Source organism: Elephantulus edwardii, unplaced genomic scaffold (genome assembly GCF_000299155.1).
Source record: "Elephantulus edwardii isolate Elephantulus edwardi_28Jun2011 unplaced genomic scaffold, EleEdw1.0 scaffold00030, whole genome shotgun sequence".
Classification (NCBI taxonomy): Eukaryota; Metazoa; Chordata; class Mammalia; order Macroscelidea; family Macroscelididae; genus Elephantulus; species Elephantulus edwardii.
Window position 1 is genome coordinate 17,483,838 of NW_006399780.1, and position 23,722 is coordinate 17,507,559.

Sequence of the window (23,722 nt, forward strand, 5' to 3'; positions counted from 1 at the left end):
CCGCCGCCTCCAGAGCCGCTACCGCCGCCGCCGGAGCCGTAGCTGCCGCCGCCGCTGCCGCCTCCGGAGCCGTAGCTGCCGCCGCCGGAGCCGTAGCTGCCGCCGCCGGAGCCGCCGCCGCCAGAGCCGTAGCTGCCTCCTCCTGAGCCGTAACTGCCGCCGCCAGAGTGGTAGCCTCCGCCTCCTCGGCTACCACCTCCGCTGATGCTGGTGTGGCTGGTGCTCACAGCTGCAAGGGAAGATGGGGTCATCTCCAGTCCCGACTTCCAGCTCAGCCCAGCCCAACCGGCGCATGCCCCAGGGAAAGCAGCTTGTACTTACACACACTCACGTTCGGAACACACTCTCCAGACATCCTGTAGGAAAAAGGAAAACAAAAAAGCCTCATGACCCTTCAGCCTCACAGATCCTTCCCTGTGACTCCCTGGCCTTCTAAAAGACTCCGCCTAGCTGGATCCCATGAGAGGCGTCTCCAGCCCCCTTGATCTGAAGGCCCATCCAATCTCCCCTGGCAACCTGACCCACTGTCATTTTTCTTTTGGGCATGGTTAATACAAACAGAAAGACACTTCCATCTCAATTCGACCAGAGCCTCGCAGTTCAGGACGAACACCTCTAGGAGGTATTGCCTTTGGGCCAGGTGACATCTGAATCCCATCCCAGAGGAAGAACAATTGGGTTTATCTCAATGTTCTTCATAAAAATGCAACACTTGGGAGCTCTGGTGGCCTAGTGGCAAGAAGCTGCACTGCAATCCCAGAGGCAAGTGGTCCAAATCCACCAGATGCTCCGCTGGAGAAGGAGGGGCAATCTCCTCCTATTGTACCGACACACACACACAAAAAATAAACTTTTTAAAAAATGCAACACTCTAAAAAAGCTTTGGAACTTATACTAACTCCCAGAGTAGAAACACATCCCTTTTTCTCCTGAGCCAAGCGTCTTCCTTTCCACAGACTCGGAACAGGCTGTAGTTATGTGGCTGCATCTTCAACAACAGTCCAGATCAAGAAAGAAAGCTCACAGGAAATAGGCATACGGCCCAGGGTGCCTTTCTTACCTGATCTCCTCTCCTTCCAGGAGGGTTCTGTATGTGGCAATCTCCATATCCAAAGCCATCTTAGTGCTCATCAGCTCCTGGTAGTCCCTCAGCAGGCGGGCCAGGTCCTCCTTGGACTTTTGCAGGGCATCCTCCAACTCTGCCAGCTTGTTCTGGGCATCTTTAAGGGCCTTCTCACCACGCTCCTCGGCCTCACTGATGGCCTGCTGCATATGACCGACCTGAAAAAGGAGAAGGTGGTACCTTACACCTTGTTACATCTAACCTTCACATTCTCATCCCAGACTAAGTTCTCCTCTCCAGTGAGGCTCATATTCTGAGTTTATCAGAAACACTAGAACTTAAGTCATCCCTCGTGTTTTCTTGCTTCCAATAGGAGAATAGGGATGTAGTACCTCACTATGTCAATTTCCTTTTAAAATCACTCCTGAAACAAGATTCCTATAACCATTACAGGATTGATGTTCTTCTAAATGCCTAATCTCAAACCTCCTAGCTGCCTTAGCCTTTTATTCATCACCTCTTAAGTCTCATTTTGGCTCATAGGCCGTACTTACCATTTCAGCAATTTCTCTACTGAGTGATTTCTCCAATTCCCTAAAAAGAACCTAGTGTGATGACTGAACTCTGAAAGCAAATCTGGTCACCAAGGGAATTGGGAATAATAATAATAACAACAACAACAACAACAACACAAGCTTGGTTGCGATTGTCAAATGCAAAACTGGAAAAGTGCCCTCCAATTATCTGACTCCCTGTACCCCATGCCCTCCTCACTCCATACAGCTAAGCACTGGAAAGAAGGCATAAGTACCTGCTTCTTGGCATTGTCAATTTCAGATCTAAGTCTCTGCATCGCCCGATTCAACTCAGATATCTCCATCTTTGAATTCTTCAAACTATCCCCGTGTTTGCCAGCGGTCATTTGGAGCTCTTCATACTAAAGGGGAGAGACAAAACAGTGAAATGTGTGCAGAGCACATCCTGGCTAAGGTGTGCAAATATTAACAAGAGCACAGAAGAGCCAGGCTGCTGCAGGAGCACCAGCTAATCCTGCAGGTGATCCACCTTGCTCTGGTACGCGCTCTCGGCCTCAGCCTTGCTCTTCTGGGCAATCTCCTCATACTGGCTCTTGATCTCAGAAATGATGGAGTTCAGGTCCAAGTTGCGGTTGTTGTCCATGGAGAGGATGACATTCGTTTCACTGATGTGAGTCTGCATCTGAGCCAACTCCTGTAAAACAAAATAGTCTAGTGATTATTACAGTGTCAAAACAAAAACAGCTTAGACAGAGGGAAATTAATCAAGATTAGATAGAGATGAGATAGAGATAGAGATAGAGATAGATATATGGCACACATGTATTTTCCTAAGTAGTGGTGAATTGGGGCTTAAAATTTCTCCCTGTGGTTAAAAATGGTTGAAATGAGAAGACTTACTGCTTCATAGAGATTTGTTAAGAAATCAAGTTCCTCCCGCAAGTTGGCGACTTTAGCCTCTAGGTCCACCTTGCCCATATAAGCAGCATCCACGTCCTAGAGGAACAACAAACATCATGAAGCCACAATTATCCTCAAGTCATCAACTATGAGTTTTCCAAGTAGGAGTTGAGGGTCTACTTTGGTCTGATTTCAATTGCTGAATCATGCCACTGTTTGCTAACACAATCAAGGGAGCTTGGCTGACTTGCCTGAGAAGTTGCCTCCTTCCTTACAACACCAGATACTGAGAAACTGAGAGAAGCAGGAATTCTAGATGAGTCTAGGTCCAGGATAGTGTGGTATGAGAGAGGGGTGAGGGGCTGCTGTTCAACTTCAGATAGTCACCAGACCTGGTTCTCCACCTCCTGACTTCTTTCACATTAGTGTTTGTTAAACCCTCTATTATTATTCACGTCATATGTGAGCTTCATCTTTCAAATTTTCCTCACCTTCTTGATTCCCACAAATTCATTCTCTGCATTTGTCCGCTTGTTGATCTCATCCTCATACCTGTCAGAAAATAGACATAATTAAGGAGGCACAGAAGAAGTAAATTCTGAAGTCCAGCATCCTATACTGAGTGACAGTGCCTGTCATTGCTTTCTTATTGCTAACCTAGAACATCTTGGCTACACTTTCTGAACAACAAAACCACTAAACCACTTGCAGCTTCAGAGTAGATCGAAGTTTCCACAAACTTGATTTGTCGCTAACTGAAGAAAATATATTGCAACATAGTGTTCCATAGTCTTAGCTTGCTACTTTCTGGAAATAAATTTTAGAACAGGAATCAGTAATTGCTTAGCCAGGCTTCCTTACTTGTTCCTGTAATCTTCCACCATGTCTTGCATGTTCTTCAGTTCCGAATCCATCCGAGTCTGGTCACTTTTCAGGCTGTTCAGATTGCCATTGAGGACGCTGATGTATTGCTCAAACAAAGGCTCCAAGCTTTGAGTTCTAGTGGAGGTATCAACCTGTTGTAGTAGCTCCCATTTGGTCTGCAGCACCTGGTTCTGCTGCTCCAGGAACCTCACCTAAGAACACAAGACCCTGTGAACTACAAGTACCAATGGGGTTCCATTGCCAGGGAATGTCAAAGGCCAATACAGCAAAATCTATGCCTTTCTTGGAAAAGAACTTCACTATTTTCCCAGTCATGAGAGAGATACAGAAAAAAGATGATCACGTTACCATCATCTTCCCAATAAAATGGCAACTCATTATAACTCTCCAAAAAGACTGAATTTCTCTCAGAACAGAAAATTATAGTCTCGTTTCAGTTGGAACAATGAAAGAGATCTGCTACACAAATTCCAAACAGCAAAGCACATATGAAATCAGTTCTACTGTGGTCTGAATTAGACATATGATATTTAAGATATGTGTCTTTCCATTTGTTTTTTAAGTATGTAAACATTTATATATTTCCTGAGCATGCAGCTCAGAAGTATGTTATGAAAATACAAAGTTGGATTATAAGCCTATGGTGGATAAACTTGAGTTGACCTTATTGGCAAATGAGTGAAAATGCAAGAAAATGCTGATCTGTTCGTTGTCATTGGCTGATGCTTGGAAATGTGAGTATAAAAAATATCTCTACCCTGATTCAGAACCAGTATCTGGTATGATTTTAGGTATCCTTTCTGTACAATATCACAATACATTCTGTTCACATTCCACTCCATTTTAAAAAATGGAAAGGCCTTTACATGGTCCTTACTTGCCACCTCTACTGAATGCTGTTAGCCCCATTTCTAATTTATTTTTTCATCCAACACTGTTAAATCTTGATTTAAATTAAAAGCTAAATAAGAAAATATTTAGTTGCAAGTGTGTAATTGTTCTATGGTTTGGTGGGCCACATCTTCCAAGACAGAGCTGAGTTATTAAGGTCTTTAACTCACAAGCTTACCTCTAACATGACTGCTACAAGACCATCCCACAAAATTTCCTTCCAATCATTCAAATACAATCCTTCTCCCCCACCCCCTTTTTTTACTGCATCAGTCTCACATGACCCTGAAGCAGCTCTCCCGAGGCCCTGATCAGGTAAACTCACCTTGTCAATGAAGGAGGCGAATTGGTTGTTGAGCGCCTTGATTTGCTCCCTTTCTTGAGACTTGACTTTTTGAATCTGAGGGTCGACCTCCACATTGAGCGGTTGCAGAAGGCTTTGGTTGATGGTGACCTCATGGATGCCACCAGGATGGGCAGGCCCAAAACCACCTCCAAGTCCACCGCCTCCAAATCCACCACCACCAAATCCACCACCACCAAAACCACCACCACCTCTACCACCAAAACCTCCACCATAGCTGCTGCTGCCACCAAAGCCACCATGGCCAAAGCCGCCACCACCATAACCACGATAGCTACCGCCACCATAGCCGCCACCTCCTCCTCTAGCCACACTCATGGAGATGCTTTTACTGCCGCCAAGGCTAACAAGACTCCGACTTCCAAAGCCACCACTTCCACCACCACCACCACCGCAGGATGAAAACCAGCCTCCACCGCCGCCGCCGCCTCCGCCGCCGCCACTGCGGCGCACAGAGCTGCTGGTGGTCCGGCGCCGGCAAGTGACAGCTCCAGCTGAGCCAGAGCTGAATCCTCCGCCACACCGGTACCCAGACCTGGAACTGAATTGTCGACTCATGACGGCGTAAAGGAAAGTAGGAGCTAAGGAAAGAGAAGGATGGAGCCAAACACTCCTCTACTCCCAGCACAGAGACTTCCCCGTATATATAGGGACAAAATTGGGCTTGGTCCTCAGGAGTCAGCAGAGATGCAGTCTCTCAAGGGATTGGCTTGCCTGCAGCCATACAAGATTTTTACGAGCCTCAACAATACAATAAACACTACACACCTAGCTCCCAGGATGGGCTCTCAAAATTGCTGTGCAGGCAAGATTGGTTCATTTGGAAATAGGTTTATCAGACAAGAACTCTCCTGGAGTATATATGACTTTGAGAAAGTAAGACTCCCTCATCTGCTTTCTGGTGATTCTTGGTAGAGTTTCATAATCCCCTGTCACAAAGCCGGGTAAATGTCAAATTTCACTTTACCTTTGTAAGTTGCTAAACTCCATCTCTCTTCATGTAGGAGGACAGGTGCAATTCCTCATTCTTGAACTTCAGAAGGAACTCTCTAGCTACCCTCTAGCTGTTTTCATTTTTGAAAACTTTCCAAACCCCAGAGTTCATGAGGTTGCATCTTCTGGCACAGAGTATAAGACTTAGTAAATGTAAAAAAAAAAAAATACTTAGAAATGTAAGCTTTGGAAGTGTGCTGCATTAATATTAAAGGAAGAGAGGTTGTCATAGAAAGGGATGTATGGGCAGGTACACTGAAAGGCTCACAAGGGAAATATATGTTCTTGTCTAGGTTCCCTAGTTGTTCCAATTCTTCAAAGACAGTCCAGTGCAGAAGACAGGCATGAGGCCACAGATGTCAAGGGCAAGATAGGAGTAGCAGCAACAGGAAAGAGATACAGTGGACAGGGTGCAAACACACCTTGAGTAACATAACGAGTAGTGAAGTGAGCAAAGAGAAACTATTTAAGACATTTTGTAAAACAAAGATGTGAAGGTAAGGCTTGTAGGCTGATGGGCCAAACCTCACACTGGATTATATAAGTTAAGACAAAAGTAGATTTGGAAGGAAAGATCATGATGGGAGCCTGAGGAGCCTGATCTGAGGCTATTGAAATAATTTCTGAAAGTAATAATAACTAACATTTATTTTAAAATTAGCCATGTACCAGATACTGTTCTATATATTTTATATGTATTAACTTTTTGAGTTGTCACAGATTTATGAAGTAACGCTATTATTACCTTTGTTTTAAAAATTAGGAAACTGAGGCATAGAGCTTGAATAGCCTGCCCATGTTTACATGACTAGTAAATAGAATATCTGGGATTTGAACCAAGAATGTCTGACTCTAGTGGGCTAGATCCAAGTAGTGTTTTGCACAGCATCATACCGACTGAATCCAAGGTGGAATCCAGAAAGCATGGGAAGTTATCCATTGCAGAGAGAGCACTAGGCAGATGGCCTATGTTTTCCCTTTGGATCCTGGTACATTGCAGGTGCTCAAAATCTATTTTTTCAATTAATTTTGAGAAGGACAGATTGGAAGCACAGAGTTGAATAGAGAACTGTCTTGTGCTCAGGTGTACACACACCCATCTTGCATTGCAATGAACCAGGAACCTTCCTGGACTGCAGCACCTTATCAATATTAATGGACAGTAGTGGTATTCAGATCTGGAAAGACCAGAACCCCAGAGTTTCTTTCAGAGACTTCTTAGAAGCTTGGCATGCTCCCAACACTTGCACATAAACAGAGTGGCGAGCAACTAACTCTACATTCAGCTGACTCAGAGAAGCTCTGTGGGAGGTTGTGAATGGTAAATCTTGGGCCTGCTGTAGGAAGTCTTTACAAGAAAATATAAATCATGAGAGAGAAGAAGAGCATTAGGATCATGTGGTCCCATTGCCCTGCACTCCTGAACCAGGATTACTGAATGTCAATCATCTCTATACTTCACTAGAACCTTACCATCCCCTCCCAAAGTTTGTGCCCTGCCCTTCTCTGGAAAGTATCCCTCACTCCTCCCCACCACCATGGCACTGCTCTCAGGTTCCATCCTAGGACTTTGTAACATCACTGACCTTCTAAACCAACCATCTCTTTAGGGAATGAGTAATCTAAGTTTAGTTCCTGAAGGCGAACAATGGGTACAGGGATGGTCTTGGCGTGGTAATGACTGTTGCCTAATTGCCTTCTGACAGGCAATCAAAATTCTTTAATTCAGCATACTCCCTCATGAGACATATCATTCTTCACGATCGATTCCTTCTAGCACTTTGGAGGGATGTGCATATGTGTGGACATGCATATGTGTGTTCAATCTTTCATCTCTGCAAGCCAAAAAACAAATCTTTGCAGCAACCTGTGTTCCCATCTCTAAAATGAGAAACTGACATTGAGAAATATTAAAGAGGTATTTTATATACTACCGTGAGAAGGGAAAGTATAAGAGCTAGAAGGAATGAGATGGTGTCAAAAACACCGTCAATTTACAATTTACACAGTTCAGGGAAAACACGCACAAACATTATCTCCAATCTTGAAAACTAGGCAGTAAAAAAGTTACCATCTCATTTTACAAAACACAGAAGCTCAGATAATAAGTATAGGTGACTCTAGATACACCATCTAGGAAAAGACACAGCTGGAGCTAGAACTCTAATTTTCTGATTTCTAGTCAAGTATTCTTCCTTCTGAACTGGTGACAAGGACTCAAGGACAGGATCATGGAATTGGTGCTTATAAATAAGAATAGAGAGAATCACAGAACACTTTTATCTTTAGGGACCCAACTACTACATCATCTAACCTGTCTACCAGGTAAGTAAGAACTCAGGTTCAAAACAGTATAAACAAATCATCTAAGTCAGTCAATGAATTCTTCTGAATCAAGTTCCTATTCTCTTTCCAGTGAGCACTTTTTTACTCTCAGTTCCTTACCCACTCCCCACATTTTGTTTTGTTGTTAGTGATAGACACAGTAAAATATTCCAATTCAGATTTCCACATTGACTTTCTACAATGTTTATTGACAATTGATGATATTCTTCAAGTTGTTCAACCATTCCCATCCCCTTTTCTGAGTTGTTCCTTCCCCAGTAACATAAGCTAATGACACTAAGGGAGCTCCAGTGGCCTAGTGGTAAGGAGCTGTGCTGCCAACCTAGAGGTGTGCAGTTCAAATCTACCAGCTACTCAGTGACAGAAAGATGGGCAGCCTCCTCTTGTGCAATTTGTTGTTGTTGTTTTGTACCATCGAGTCAGAATCAGTCCATAGCCAGCCCTCTAGTGGGTTGATTTTGTTCTGATGCTACGGCGTGCCACCACCACCACAACAATGATCCCTAAGATTCCTATTTAAATCTTTTTAGATTCAATGATCAATTTGATCCTATATTCTTTTAAAAAGCATGATGCTCAAGGCAGACATTTTTTTTCATCATTAGGGGAGTTGCTCTGCAAGAGAAAGATGCAGACTCCTCCTGTGTGATTTACAGTCTCAGAAAACCTGCTGAAAGTTCAGCTATGAATCAGTTTCAACTTGACCACTTTGACTTGACTTTGAAAAGCAACAGTCTCAGAACTTATGTAAACTTAGGTACCCTCCACAGTCCCAGAAAGACTAGATTTTAAAAGAATATGAAATTTTGTTCTGCATTTCTACCTTCTTGATCTTCTATGGACTAACTGATCAAAAAGCTTAACAATGGTATTCAGATACCATCCTGTTCTGCTGGTTTTATGGCAAAGGAGGGAGTTGTTTATGAGATAATTAGTTACACATTCCACATTCTCCTCCTATTTCTGATTCTCTCTTTCCCTCTGATGCTTCAAATGAATACAGACCAATTGTTGTGCCTTGGATGACCACTTGAAAACTTTTAAGACTCCATACACTATTGCAACAAATGAGGTACTGTAATAAAACACTGAACACATCATTGGACCAATTAAGTGGGATATCCCATGTAACCAGTGACCCAAAAACCTCCAAACCAAGGAACAAAATCCCTTGAGGTATCTAGTTGTATGAAAGTGACCTCCACATTTACTCTTTTTAGTTATTTCATGTTTGGTTTATTTCACTCAGCATAATGTCTTCAAGTTCCATGCACATTATAGCATATATCAAGACCTCATTTCTCCTATAGTGAAGCAGTATTCCATTGTATATACCTATCACATTTTGTTCATTTATTCACTTATTGATAAGTATTTTGGTTTCTTCCACCTTTTGGCTATTGTGGATGCTATGAACATTGATGATAATTACTACTGAGTCTCTACTTTCACGTCTTTGGGTATATACCTAGGAGTAACCTGCCGGGTTATAAGGTAAATTCTATTTCTCATTCTTTGAGACACCATTACATTTCATTTGCTTGTGGATACTTGGATTTTCTGTGTATACAATCACATCATCTTTAAATAGCGATAGTTTTACTTATTTTCTGATTTGAATAGGTTTCTTTTCTTTCTCCTGTGTTATTTTGTGGCCAGAACTCCTAACAAAATTGAATGTAAGCGGTGAGAACACACATCCTTGTCTTGTTTTCAGTTCCACTGCTCACTTTGAAGTAACCCCAAAGAATTGGAAATAATAATGTTGTCACTTAACTGTGTTTATTATTTTCTATGCTGTTATTTTTTATGTTGTCTCTAGAATTGACATAGGTGTGGGAGGACATTTTTAAAAAATGTTAAACAGATATGAACCACACTCACTCACTCTTGGCTTTATCTGTATTCTCTGCATTTGTAAAGCAAAGCTAAAACAATAGGAAAAAAGAGGCACTACTACCAGTGGTGCATCAACTATGTGCGAGGTGCTATGTGTGCTATCTCATTTACATGTCAGAAAGTTCACATGAGCAATTAGATATATGCACACTCATGTTTGTCATATATTCACAACAGCAAAAAAAATGTGGAAACAATCTAAGTGACCATCAATGAACGAATGAACAAATAAACTGGTAGACACAATGGAATGCTATACAACATCGATGAAAAATAATCTGCAAAATACTTCAAAACATGGATGAACTTAGAAGACGTTACGCTGAGTAAAATATCATTCATAAAAAGACAAATGGGAAAGTAATGAAAATTGCTAATTAAAAATTATATCACATTAATTTGGAGGAAGGGAAATAAAATATACAATATGTCAGAGCTTAGCACTATATCACCCAGGCATGGGAAGACACAGGATGTGCACAAGAGTAAAAGGCAACAAAGACATATATAATCTTCCAAAAGCAGTAATAACAACAATAATCTATGAGTGGATATGTAAGTATATATGTAAGCTGATAGATGTGAGAAAGTAATAAGAATACAACCATGTATATATGCATGATTGGCAGAATGCATTTCTACAGAAGTGTTTGTATGAGCTGCAAATATATCCACATATGTGCTGGAATATACAAGGGTTAAAGCTATGAAAATGTCATCCATAACCACATACCTTGAGGGAATGAGTCACTAAGCTTGGAATCTTAGGACCAGAGTCTCAGATGACATCTGGGTTAATTAGCGTTACATGGACCCACAAAGACAATGTTTCACATCCTGCTCTGGTGACTAGTGGCAGGGTTCATAAAAGCTAGTGAGCAGCATCTAAGAGGCAACTATTGGTCTTGCCCCATTTGGAGCAAAGTAGAGCAAAGAAAACAAAAGACTGAAGGAAACAATTAGTCCAAGGACTCAGTGGGGCACATGAACCACAGCCTCCACAGACCTGAGAGCAGAAGAACTAGATGGCGGCAGCCACAACTACCAACCACTCTGATGGGTCTCACAGCAGGTCCTGAACAGAATGGGAGAAAAACATAGAACAAACCTCAAAACCATAAAAAAAGACAAGACTTACTAGTCTGATAGAAACTGCTGGAACCCCCAAGACTATAGTCCTTAGACACCCTTCAAACCTGGAACTGAACCTACCCCAGGGATTATATTTCAATGAAACAATACATCCATGAAGTAAGCAATAGCCTGCATGAGCAAGGTCCTCCTCAGAACAAGCAACCTCAGGAGACCAAAAGGACAGGATGTGCCAAAAACAAATTTCAGAATGTAAGAAGGTTACAGGAAAGAAGACCAAATGGAGTTGGGGGCCCAAAGAGGAAGTGTGAGGAGTATTTAATGGGTGGACTATAATTAATGTCACAAAACAAAATGCTTATAAATTATTAAACAAAATATGAATTTATTCCATAAACTTTCACAATGATTTATCACAATAAAATTTTCAAAAAGCAAACAAAAAAAATCTCCATGTTATAGATATAACCCATTAAAAAAAAAAAACACACAATGTTGGTTCTTAGAGGTTAAAATAGATGACCAAAGTCATCCAGGTAATATCTGAGAGAAATGGAACTTTGAATGAATGTCAAACTCCAGCATGAACACCTGCCTTTACTTCCAGGCTTTCTCTCCTCCTTGGTCCAACTTCCTCACCTGCATCAACTCCATCTTCTCCTGCTGACCCTCCGCCTTGATTAAACTATCCAACCCGTCTCTTCTCTAAAAGAGCCTCCAGTTGCCTTGGCAACTCACACTATAAATCCCTGCTCATAAGCAAGCTCTAAACACTTAACATCACAACTTCTGTTTTCAGTCCATCAAGTCTAAAGGACAAATGCCCATGTCTCACCTCCTCTGGGGAGTTTTCCTTAACGTATTAGTTTTCCTTAACTAATACATTCAGTTACTCAGCTGGATTCTTTCTCTAAGCTCATTTGTTCTTGGATTCAAGGTCATAATGTTGCACTGATTTGCACAAGGGTGTGTGTGTGTGTGTGTGTGCATGTGTGTGTATTTGCTCTATGAGACTTTTCAGAGCAAGAGTTCTTCATGACTCTGGGCACTTAATCTACATGTACTCTCTCTCCCCAGCCTCCCGTAGAGCCCCCTGCATCTCATCTAAGTGGTGTCCCTATCAATGTTGGATGAAAAAGTGTCAGAATGTTTTCAATCCTAAAGACACACACACACACACACACACACACACACACACATCTCAGAGCTGATCACTGAGGGGAAATTGTCACAAGCCAGCTGCAGGCCATGGGCAGGGGCTGGGGCAGGCGTGGTGATGTATTGAGAGATTTTTGAGGGACGAGACTTAGAAAAATAGTTGAAGAGAGACATGCAATGACAAGCCACCCAGCCCTGCGGGACTCCACCAGGTACGTGGGAGAAGAAAATTTCAGAGGAGTGGGGGAAACTGAAGCCTGGGAGGAGTAAGGGGAATCACAGACAATGGAGAGGTGGGGTAAGATGTTGAAAGCTGTCCCCAAGAGAGGAGGGGCCAAGGCTTCTTATGGAGGCAGGAGAGGTGCAGAACCCGGGCAGTCTGGGTTTGGGATAGAGGCAAAGAGGCTCCCAGGAGTCCCTCACTATCAGTCCTGGGGCAGAGCAGAGGCCAGAAAGGGAGAAACCAAGATGAGTGTGTAGGAAAGAGACAGCAGAGGGTGCCTCACTTTGTGGTGTGTAGTTAGCCAGGCTGCCTATAGATTCTGCTTCCACTCTGCCATCATCTACTATAAAGCCCTGCTCATAAGCAAGCTCTAAGGCTCTAGGCAGGTCACTCACTCTCAATAAGCCTAAATTTCCTCCCCTATAAAATGGAGATTTCTTGCCTTACAGGGCAACTTCAGTACAGTAGATGAAAGAGAAAGGAGGGCAGATTCCATCCTACTTTGGAGTTTGCAAAGATCCAGAGCTGATATTTTTTTAAATAACCAGGAAGGGATGAGTTCCTATTTCACTGGAAATGGTGAAAAGGCCAGAAAAGAGAGTTTATGGTTTTGAAATGAGGCTATCTCATAGGAGAAAGTCTTAGCCGGTAACCTGCTGCTGTCTGGCCAATGTCAGCCACCCTCATGCGCGTCGGAGTGGAATTATGCTTCACAGGGTGCCCAGCGGCTACTTGTCTGGAAGGTGATAACCAGGGGTTTCTTCTAAGGCGCTTACAGATGGACTCCAACCTCTAACCTTCTAGTTAGCAACTAAGAATGCTGTTTGTACTACTCACAGGAGAAAACCTTTGGTTTCTGAAAGACCAAAATAAATGTTTTGTCATCGAGACAATTGCAATTCACAGGAACCCTACAGGATAGAGTGGAAGAGTTAATGTTTTCTAAGGCTGTAGTCTTCACAGACACAGAGTGCCACATCTTCCTGTAGAATAGCAGCGTATTGGTTTTTTCATTAGGAACTGAGTGTTCAATCATTTTGCCACTGGAACTACTTGGAGAAAGCCTTGGAAGGCCGTAAGTCTGTAACAGTGAAACTAGAGCCCCATCCCATCCAAGAAGGATTGCTAAGCCCTTAGGCCTCTCCACGTGGATCAGATGCTCTGCAAATGCCGAGCTGAACACACACTGGGCAGATGTGGGAACAGACCAGGCAGAGCCCCCAGAGGCCCTTCCAGGCCTGGAATTGGGATTTTCAGAATCAGTTCTCCATCCTGGAGGATCTCCCAGCATCTTAAGGTGCAAGTTCAGCCTGGCAAGAGAACATTCATCAGCCAGAAGACATCAGGATGTGTACTGGAGTGATCAGAAAGCTGATAAAACCAAGACAGCACCCCAAAACAATCATGGGAATTATGCTGAGTGAAGAGGGACTGGCGGAGCACACAGCTCACTCATTTGATAATAAGGTACAACCTGGGCCAAAGGGCTGGGTAACCGAAGGTGAAGCAACAGTCTCTAGAGCCTCTTCCAAAGACTTTCTCAACCTAGAAACATACCTTGGCCAAGGTCAGATCGAGTTAGAACAGTACTGAGCCAATGGCTGCTCCTCCAGTTCACCACATGTCCATAGAGGGATAAGCAGGTGGAGTTAAATTTAGATTCCCAGAGTGTTCCGCCCTCCCAGTCTCTCAGAGGGAGGAGCAGCTGGCATGGCCTGCCCTGGGACTATCCTCCCTCCCGTCAACTCCTCTGTTTCACTAATGGATGAACTAGCTGCTTTATGCTGCTTTTAAGTATGTGCCTTATAAACATAGGATTGGCCAGAAACAGTGAAGGAATGCTCCAAGGTCCCTGGAAGGGCCACAGAGCTCTAATATATAATCTTCCCAGCCCTCTCACAGTACCAGTGAGAATCTAAAATTATGTGATGTATGTGAAGTGTTTTGCAAATTGCAAATGGCTATGGAACTGTTTGTTGTCTTCTCCTTGCTTCCGGTAGAATCTCTCCTGTCCTCCAAGAGGAATATGGAAAGCCTATGCCAGGACACCTCCTCTGGTGTATTTTAGCAATCTGCTGTTAGCCCTCAGTGCTCAGGTCTCCAGAGTTGCTGCTTCTTTCCCAGAATATCAAATCAAGATTCCTCATTTGGACTCCATATCCCTTCCCCCTGTTTAATTCTTCTCCCCTCCGGCCTTCATTTCTTATGGCATTGGCCCAAAGAATATCCACTCCAATATTCCTAAGACTTGCTTCATTTTGCTTAGCTCTACAATTAACATCCTTGGTGTGAGCAGTCAGGAAATAAGGAAATGTATTGCACTGGAAAAATCTGCAGTTAGTGACTTCTCCAAATTATTGAAGAGTAATGATGTCAGTTTGAGGACCGAGGTGTGTCTGATCCAGGCCATAGTCTTTCTGATGACTTGCTATGTATCTGAGAGCTGAAAAATAAATAAGGATGACAGAAAAAGAAGTAATGTCTTTCAGTGGTGTTGGAGAAAAGCCTTGAACATCCCATGGGTTTCCAAAAGAACAAAGAAATATGTGTTTGAGAGGGTGCAGCCAGAGTGCTCTTTGGAAACAAGAATAATGAGGCTTCATCTCACATTTTTGGGGCATATGGCTAGGAGGGGCTATTCCTTGGAGAGGAACATGATGCTGGGAAGGGTGGAGGGTCGGCAAAGGAAAGGAAGACCCTCAACCAGGTAGACTGACACAGTGACTGCTGCACTGGGCTCTTGTGTATCAAGAAGTGTGAGGATGGCACAGGATAGAGCAGGGTTCAGATCTTTTGTTCATAGGGTTACTATCAGTCATACTCAACTCAACAGCACCTAACAACAACATTCCTAAAATTCAAGATCATAGTTGCCTCCACCTGTTCATCAGCCCTCCATGATTGAGATGATCAAAGCATCCAGAGAGAAAGGAAGGGCCATATTTTCCAGAGATTAAACAAACAAACAAACAAAAAAACCCAAAACCACCCATAAGGGTATGCACACTCCTGGGGAAAATCAAACCACACTCTGCCATAAGGCTTGTGGTGCCAGAAAACATAGCTTCATTTTATAATTTTGGCTAAACATCATAGAGTCCTTGTCCTCTCCATGGCTCCATACTTCCCTAACATCTAACTATGGTTCTTCCAAAACACAACACAAAGAGTGGAATTCTTTCCCTCTCATGCTCCATTACATGAATGCTTAGGGCACCAAAGATGTGAAATGCCACCACACACACATCTCCATTTCATGCTCCGTACCCTCTCCAAACTTTTTACCAAATAGTTAGCCAGTTTCTGCTTAATGGGAAGCTAACTCCCCAAGAGAACTCCACCACCTCAAGATCAGCCAAAAAGCACTTCCTCTGTTATGTCAGTGTGGAAGGTCAGTGAAAAAGAGGAAGACCCTCAACAACATAAGCTGACACAGTGACTGTAACAATGGGCTCAAGTATATCAGAGATGATAAGGATGGCACAGCCAGGGCGCCGTTCAGATCCATTGTTCATAAGGTCGATGGCACCTAACAACAACTATTATGTCAAGTATGCTACAGTCTCTCATCTGCCATTTGGGTGTTTAGCTGAAGCCAATTCCTCTTTCTGAGAATCTTATATACCACTTCTCTATTTCTTAGGTAACTAGGTTTCTGATTTACCACCACCACGTCTACCACCATCTTGGTCACTGTCCTCTGGATAGGATCCATTTGTTAAAGACCTTGGGGCTCGTAGTGCGCGGAGCAATCTTAACCATAGAAGAGAGAAAACAGGCTCTGAATTATATTTACTTCTTGGTTCCCACTCTGTCTCCAGTGGCCACCCCTCCCTATTAACTCAAGTGTTCTCAGTGCCAACTGAAAACTCTAAATCATCATTACACCCCCTGCTCTTTACCCATGTCTTCCTTCCTTGCCCTGGAACGCTTGGCTTTTTGTGGTTGTTTTTTTTTTTTTAACTCTCAGGGTAGAACATGACATCATTCCACTCCTTGGCTTCTTCCCATTGGCCAGCCCCTCTGTCGTCCTTTCCCTTTTCTGATCCATCCTCCCAGAGGCCTGCTACCAAGACAGGTGCAAGAGGAGTAACTTGTCAGTGAGAACATTGGGGTGTGCCTAGGAAACAAATGTCTTATCAATATGAATCACAGTCATTAATGAACCTCATATCCAAATTCCACCTGTATTCCTCCAGGGAAGAAGAAGTAGGTCACATCTTTTCTGTGACTCAGAAATACCATATAGAATAAGGTGATCACTTAACTTGTTCTGTCTTTGAATTCCTGCATCAACGTCTCCTCTCAAGATCAATGAAAGATGCCTCTGCCCATGACACTGATTCAGTTAATGAACCCAACTCCCTTATCTCCTCAGCCTGGCTTCTCTTGTCTAGCTGGGCAGGCATGTTCTCACTCCCTCATACGCATTTACCCTCACTTAACTTTACATTTCTAAATAGACTGTGCCCTGTTTGGAGGGGGCTCTTCAGAATTCTTGATCTCCTACCACGCCTGCCCTCAGCCTCTGCTGTGGCCTGGCTCTACAGTCCAGCTTTCCAGAATGTGTCCTGACCAACCTCCCTTCCCCACCACCGACACCTCCTGCAGGTGCCCCAGCTCCTGTTTTGCTGGATCTGCCTGTGTTCTCAAAGAAACAGACACACATTTGGACTCCTTCTCTGTAATAGTGGAACCTCCTTTGACCCCTTAGTAGATCAGTTGGGTTGTGAGTGCTTTTGTTTTCCCAGAGCCTAAAATACCACTCTGCACACAGTAACTCCAGGTCCTTACCATCAAGTCATTTCCAACCCAGGACATCCCAGAGTAGAACTGAGCTGCACACGGGTTTTTGTTTGTTTGCTTGGGTTGGGTTGGGTCTGGTTTGGGTGACAGTGATTTTTATGAATGCAGATCATCAGACTTTTATTTAGAAGTACCATTGATGTGCTTGAACCAACAACCTTTCAGTTAGTAGCCAAGTGCACACTCTTTACGCCACCCAGGTACCTTGCCACACAGTATAGGGTCTAACAAATGTCAACTGGACAAATGTGTAACCAACTTTTGACTAATTAGTCACTTTAGGGATTAGGGGTACTATGTCTCCAAGGTTCTTCAAGATTATGTATTGTGTGAACCATAAGAAATAGCAAAAATAACACACTATTAAATTCCCAAATGCACATGGATACGTGCATTCAGAAGCCTGCAGAAATGAAAGAAGAAATAATTCATCTCCTTGACAACCAGCAGTTTGATATCACAGAAAAATTTATTATAGAAGCACCAGAAGGCCAAGCCTTTCAAGGTACAACCTTCAACTATCAAGAAAATTATGAATTCACAAGCACTTCCCAAGGGCCCCACATTGAACTTGTTAGAAGCCCCTGTATAAACTTGGAAGGTTGTGTGAGGATCCCACAATCATAGATTTCCCCATCATAGAAACAAAGCCACCCCTCTCTGAAGGCCCATTGCTTGGCTGATACTTATGCCTTTCCATCCATTCAGCACAACTCAACCACCTTCTGTAAGAGCAAACTATGAGTCATATTCTCACAAACTGCTGAAGGCCACAGACAGACAGAGAATAGGAGAAAGAGCTTGAGAGTTCTGGGAAAGGGCATTTGCCTGACTTGCAAATAGCCAGAAGCTTCCAGACTGGTGCAGGATTGGAACCTTCACGAGACCCAAAACAGATCCTCAGACTCCTCAGACCCTGGGCATCTGGACAGAGCAGAACTGGGTTCACGTGCCCACCCAAACAGACAATTTCCGGGAAGGGCTTAAAAACCATAGCTCAGAAAAGGCCAGGCTGTCAACTGAATGGAACTGTCAGGAGAGGCAGGACTGTTTACCCATCAACCCCTCCACTCACTACGAAGAATAGTGCTCCAGAGCTGTGGACAAGGAGCCCTCTTCAAAGCTCTCACCCTGGACTGTTAACCCAGGGGCAAACGCTCTTGAGACTGAAATTCAGAACCAGGAGCAGGTATAACTTCCGGGAGTCTTGGGTAGAAAGAAAATGTCCATTCCCCATCAACTGAAGGATGGAGGCTTATAGACCAAGAGGCAGGAACTGACCCCTGGTACAGTTTCTCCCCTTATCAAGCTTGTTTGCATTACTATTAGCTAATGCCTAAAGCAACTAGTTGGTGATCCCTGGTGAGGAGGGGGGACAACACTAGATTAAAGGAGTCCTGGTGTCACAGGCATTAAAGCACTTGACTGCTGCTAACTGAAAGGTCAGTTAGTCCCAGTGGGCCAAAGTTGTGGAAGTCTAATTCCGTTCAGATTTACAGCCTTTGAAAACCTTACTCTGTCCTATATTGTCACCAGCTGGAATGGGCTGAACAGCTGTGAGGTTTTTTGTGTTTCGAAGACTGGCTTGCTGCTCTCAGAGAAGACCAGTGAAGAAAAGGCAACGCAATGGTGCTGAACATTTTTCTATCTCTCTTGTAAACCTGCAGGCTCCTTTTCCCCATCATTTCACTTGACCTCTAAGTGTTTACAGGACAGTTAGCCTGCCTATGACTTTCCAAGTAGCTTCCTCTAAAGAGGAAGAGTTACCCAACCTGCTTCTCAAACTGGAGCTGAATTATTTAGCAGAATTGATGAGACCTATCAGGAAAAGCTAAGTGAGAGGAAGTCAGGAAGGAGCGTGGGAAGAAAGGGCAGAGAGAGCCAGGCAGGGGATCCATGTCTGAGGGGCGGGGAGCCTCAGGGCCGGCCGTAGACTCTACTCCACGATGCGCTTGTGGGAGGTGTTGGTAGAAGTTTGGATGATCTGCACGCGGGAGTTGCCGCCGCTTCTTCCTCCGTACTTGCTACTGCTTTTACTGCTTCCTCCGTAGCTCCCGCCGCCGCTGGTCCCGTAACCGCCTCCACTAGCCCCTCGGGAGCCCCGGCCATAGCTGCCCCCGGCGTCCCCTCGGGAGCTGTTGCCCCCGTAGCCTCCAGCGGCGCTGCCGCCTCCGTAGCCTCCAGACCCTCGGCCTCCTCCACCGCCGCTGACTGACACCTGGCTGCTCTGCACCGCTGTGAAAGAGAGAGCACAGAGGGGCGTCAGAAGGACTGGGCAGGGGCTCACGGGCACCCGTCCCCCCGAGCTGCCCCTGCCACCTGAATCACTGGTAGCATTTGACTTGCAAACAGAGACACCTAAAATAGTCACGTTTGCAAAAATCTATTTATATTACAAAGAAGTCGCAGGTGCTCTCTAAGCAGTACTTCTTTTTTTAAAGTGTCTGTGGCTACATTTTTAGGAGCCCTGGTTGTACAAACTGTCCAGTGTTTGGTTGCTAGCCAAAATGTTGGCAGTTCAAACTCGCCCAGTGGGTCGTCAGGACGACTTGATACACCCTCTTGTCAATAAGACAGCCTAGAAATCCCTACTGGATGGCTCTATGCTGTCTCCTGAGGTCACTGTGTGTTAATAGAAGGCACCCAACTTGAGTTCTGAACCACTGCTGATTAGTTGTTTTTTGGTTGCCATGGTGTCGATTCTGACACAAGGTAACCCCGTGAGTGAAAACTAGAACAGCTCCATAGAGTTTTCAAGTCTGTGGCCAGTTCAAATAAGATTGTAAAACCTGTCTTCCTCATGCCTTTGAGTGGGTTCAAACTGTTAGCCTTCTGGCTGGCGGTCAAGTACTTAACTCTTTGTACTAGCCAAAGACTTAGCATAAAACTGAGATAAAACAAAACTGAAGCCACACACTTTATTAAACAACTTCTTCCAGGCCTGGTGATGGTGGTGTCTGCTTACTTGGGTTTTCATTTCATAGTCCTGGAAGCTAAAATACCAGATTGTGGGTTCCTTGCTGGCCCCCTGTCAATCTTCCTGGACCCTCCTTTGCCCAGCCCTAGCCCACCCCAGGCCTGGGCTCTGTTACTTACAGATGCTCACTTGGTTTTGCAAATCTCCTGACATCCTGCAAAAGCGAAACACATGTCAACCAGACCCACACAGCTTGAAGTTAAAAAATTTGAAGCTGGGCTTCAAAACGGTTTGTTCCAGCTCAACCCTTTGCTAATACTTTGCATTTTCACCCCAGACAGACTGAATCTGTATCTACAGTTTAACAAGATTCCAGGTGATTCTTGAGAAATGCAAATTTGTAGCAGGAGAGTCAAACCAGAAGGAACCAGTTTGAAATCCAGGCCTAAAGACACTGGGAGCTGGGATGTCTCTAAGCCTTTAGGCAATTTATGAGAGGAGTGGGGCCAGCTGAAACTCTGCACATTTTCATGAAGCCCTTTCGCACCAGGGATCACTACCTGGCTGCATTGGCTTTAGGTGGGCGGTGGGACCATTCTTGTTGAAGGGAGAGGGAATTACAATGTCTTCTGATCCTTTCAGTTAGTGCACCCTTTGCTTCTAACTTGCATGCTTCTGCCAGCCCTGAGCACTGGATTAGTAAATCCAATGGGATTTATAATAATCCAGTGTGACTGGTAAATTTTTTGGAGGAAAAAAAGGAAGATTGTCTTCTCTTCAAATAGTCTTTCCCACTCTTCCAGGACCAGTGCATTTTGCATTTTGGCCCAGAAACCTGCCTCCTTCTTTCCCTCATTCCCACCAAGCCCACCTGATCTCCTCGCCCTCCAGCAACTTGCGGTAGGTGGCAATCTCCATATCCAGGGACAGCTTAACTCCCAGCAGAGCCTGGTAGTCACGCAGCAGGCGGGCCAGCTCCTCCTTGGACTGCTGCAAGGCCTCCTCCAAGTTCTGCAACTTCTGCCGTGCGTCCTGGATGGCACGTTCTCCTCTCTCCTCAGCATCTGAAATGGCTGAGTGCATCTGCTCAATCTGCTCAGGAGCCAAGCATGGAAAGAAACCAGGCAGGAGTTGAATTTCAGGCACCAGCTCAATCTGACAGGGTATTACGGGAGGTGGAGCACCCAGTTTGCCCACTCAGAGCACCCATCCCACCTGCTTCTTGATGCTGTTGATATCTCCCTGCAGCCTCTGGATGGTACGATTAAGCTCAGCAATCTCCATCTTACTGTTCTTCAGATCATCTCCATGTCGCCCCGCTGTGATCTGGAGCTCCTGGTACTGAGGGCCAGATACAGGTCATCACGTTAAAGAAGGAGCCAAGGATGTGGCCATAGACACACTTATAAACGTGTCTAACTAAAAAGTGAAAGTCTATCCTTCTAACAGAATACAATGCTGCTATTATGAATGATGTCTATTACTTGATGTCCCAAAAAAGTCAATCATTTGTAATAAGTGGGGGGGGGGGGCGGGGGAATGACAAAACTGTGTTTTTAAAAAATACCATTCTGAAAAAACTAAAGAATTATAGTAGTTAAGAGCATAAATATTGTAGATTCACACCTAAGTCTAATTAAGTTCGGACTCTGCTATTTAATCGCTACTAAACCTTGGAAAAAATCTGTAATTTCATACTCTATTATAACCTATATCATTATGATAGTGAAAACCTTGTCTGATAGGGTTATTGTAAAGATTAAACAGAATAATGGACATAAAGTACTTGGGACAGTGTCTGGCAATGTGAATTCTTGGTAAATGTTAGTTATGAAGAATTGGTAGAAAATATACTATTGTACTTATCAGCAGCCAAGAAACTAAAAGATGAAATGCATTGGGACAGTCTGCTGTCTGAGACCTCTCCAAAGTACTGAAGAGCAACAATGTCAGTCTGAAGACTAAGTTGCACCTAATCCAGGCCATGGTCTTTTCAACTACTTGCTATGCATCAGAGAGCTGGACAATGACTGGGGGTGATAGAAGGAGAATTGATGCCTTTGAACTGTGGTGCTGGAGAAGAGTAGTGATTATACCACGGACTGTTACGAGAACAAACAGGTTTGTCCTAGAGAGGGTGAAACCAGGCTGTTCCTTGGAGGCAAGGATTCTGAGGCTTCGTCTAACACACCTTGGACATGTTACAAGGTGGAACCAGTCCTTAGAGAAGGATGTGATGCTTGGGACAGTGGAGAGACACCAGAAGAGAGGAACCCTCAATGAGATAGATTGGTTCAGTGATTGCGGTTATGAGGGTAGGTGTGTCAGAGACAATAGAATTGGCACAGGATAGAGTAGGGTTTAAGGCTGTTGTGCATAGGGCCACTGAGTCGCAGGTGACTCGACGGCCCATAACAAAAATATTTGTATTGGTAATGGAATTATGGGCAATCTTTACTTGTATTTTCTATAACAAGCATATCTTACTTTAGAACTAAGACATTAACAGTGCTAGTTCTGGGTGTGTCTGATTGATTTTGGAGTACTAAGTCTGAAGCTGGTACTCACCTTGGTCTGGTACAGAGTCTCAGCCTCATCCTTGCTCTTCTGTGCAATTATCTCATACTGGGTCTTCACTGCTTCAATGATGCTGTCCAGGTCCAGGGAGCGGTTGTTGTCCATGGACAGGATGACATTGGTGTCACTGATGTGGGTCTGCATCTGGGACAGCTCCTGGGAGGCATGGAACACAGGTGACTCCTCCCACACTCCTCCAGGGTGTTGGGATCCTTCTGCTGCCCTGCCAAGGCTTTCTGGGGAAGTCAGAAGCCCAGGCCAGGTGCGAGTCCTGAGAAGAGTTCTCTGAATTGTTGTCTTATTAATGTGGCTTAATGAAAGGGAATAAGGCCCAGACCTAGCTTCCAGGGAGAAGGAAGGAGCCTAAGTTCAGAAGATGCCAGCCTGGTAGACACCACCTCCCTCTACTGCCCATCTTGTACCCTCATCCTGCTTGTCTGTGTCCTGAGCCCACCCTTCTGACAAGACAGCCATGCTCCTGGAAACCACACACATCTTCCCCTCTCCCGTGCCTCACATGAGCTTTCAGGGGAAGTAATCCAGTTGCAGAGCCACTCAGATTTGCTCTTTAAACTTGGCTCCACAGCTACGTGGCCAAATTAGTAATTTAAAATATCAGTGACTCCAATTGATAACAGTGCATCTAAATTCCAAAATCAATCTCCACAATAATCTACATGTTTCCTATTGCCAAAGGGGCCCTTTAGAGTAGTGAGAGAAGATTTTCACCCTGAAACCTACAACGCCCCTTTTTTTAAAATATTTTAATTTATTTCTTTTTCATTTCAATGAACATCTACAGAGATTTTGGTCACCCCCACCCCCCGTTTGCTCCTCTCCTTGAAAAGCAAAAGAAAAACTCCCTCATTGGTACACAATCCCCCTCCCGCACCTCCCCCAATCCCACCCCAACCCCAAATATAATCCACTCTGCAACCCTCATTGTGTACTCCTACGATAAACATAATGCCCTAAAATATAATACTTTTATACTATTCTCTCCCCCATAGACTTCAATGCCATAAACATATTTCATCCAGTTTTTCTCAGCCTTACCCCCACCCTGATGCCA

General features: G+C 44.2%; 2 protein-coding genes across 2 annotated transcripts in view; both read right to left on the minus strand.

Moving 5' to 3' along the window:
• KRT1 (keratin 1) overlaps positions 1-5,197 on the minus strand; it is a 5,525-nt gene extending 328 nt beyond the window's left edge. Inside the window, exons 1-9 of the mRNA XM_006883972.1 lie at positions 4,601-5,197; positions 3,361-3,575; positions 2,991-3,051; positions 2,500-2,595; positions 2,129-2,293; positions 1,875-2,000; positions 1,061-1,281; positions 322-356; positions 1-229 (exon numbers count right to left, since the gene is read on the minus strand). Of these exons, the coding sequence (XP_006884034.1) occupies positions 1-229; positions 322-356; positions 1,061-1,281; positions 1,875-2,000; positions 2,129-2,293; positions 2,500-2,595; positions 2,991-3,051; positions 3,361-3,575; positions 4,601-5,197 (1,745 nt within the window). The remainder of the gene's footprint in view (positions 230-321; positions 357-1,060; positions 1,282-1,874; positions 2,001-2,128; positions 2,294-2,499; positions 2,596-2,990; positions 3,052-3,360; positions 3,576-4,600) is intronic.
• Positions 5,198-19,092: 13,895 nt separating this feature from the next.
• The window catches only part of KRT77 (keratin 77), a 12,035-nt gene continuing 7,405 nt past the window's right edge, over positions 19,093-23,722 (minus strand). Inside the window, exons 5-9 of the mRNA XM_006883868.1 lie at positions 22,642-22,806; positions 21,289-21,414; positions 20,945-21,165; positions 20,253-20,287; positions 19,093-19,391 (exon numbers count right to left, since the gene is read on the minus strand). Coding sequence (XP_006883930.1) covers positions 19,093-19,391; positions 20,253-20,287; positions 20,945-21,165; positions 21,289-21,414; positions 22,642-22,806 — 846 coding nt within the window. The remainder of the gene's footprint in view (positions 19,392-20,252; positions 20,288-20,944; positions 21,166-21,288; positions 21,415-22,641; positions 22,807-23,722) is intronic.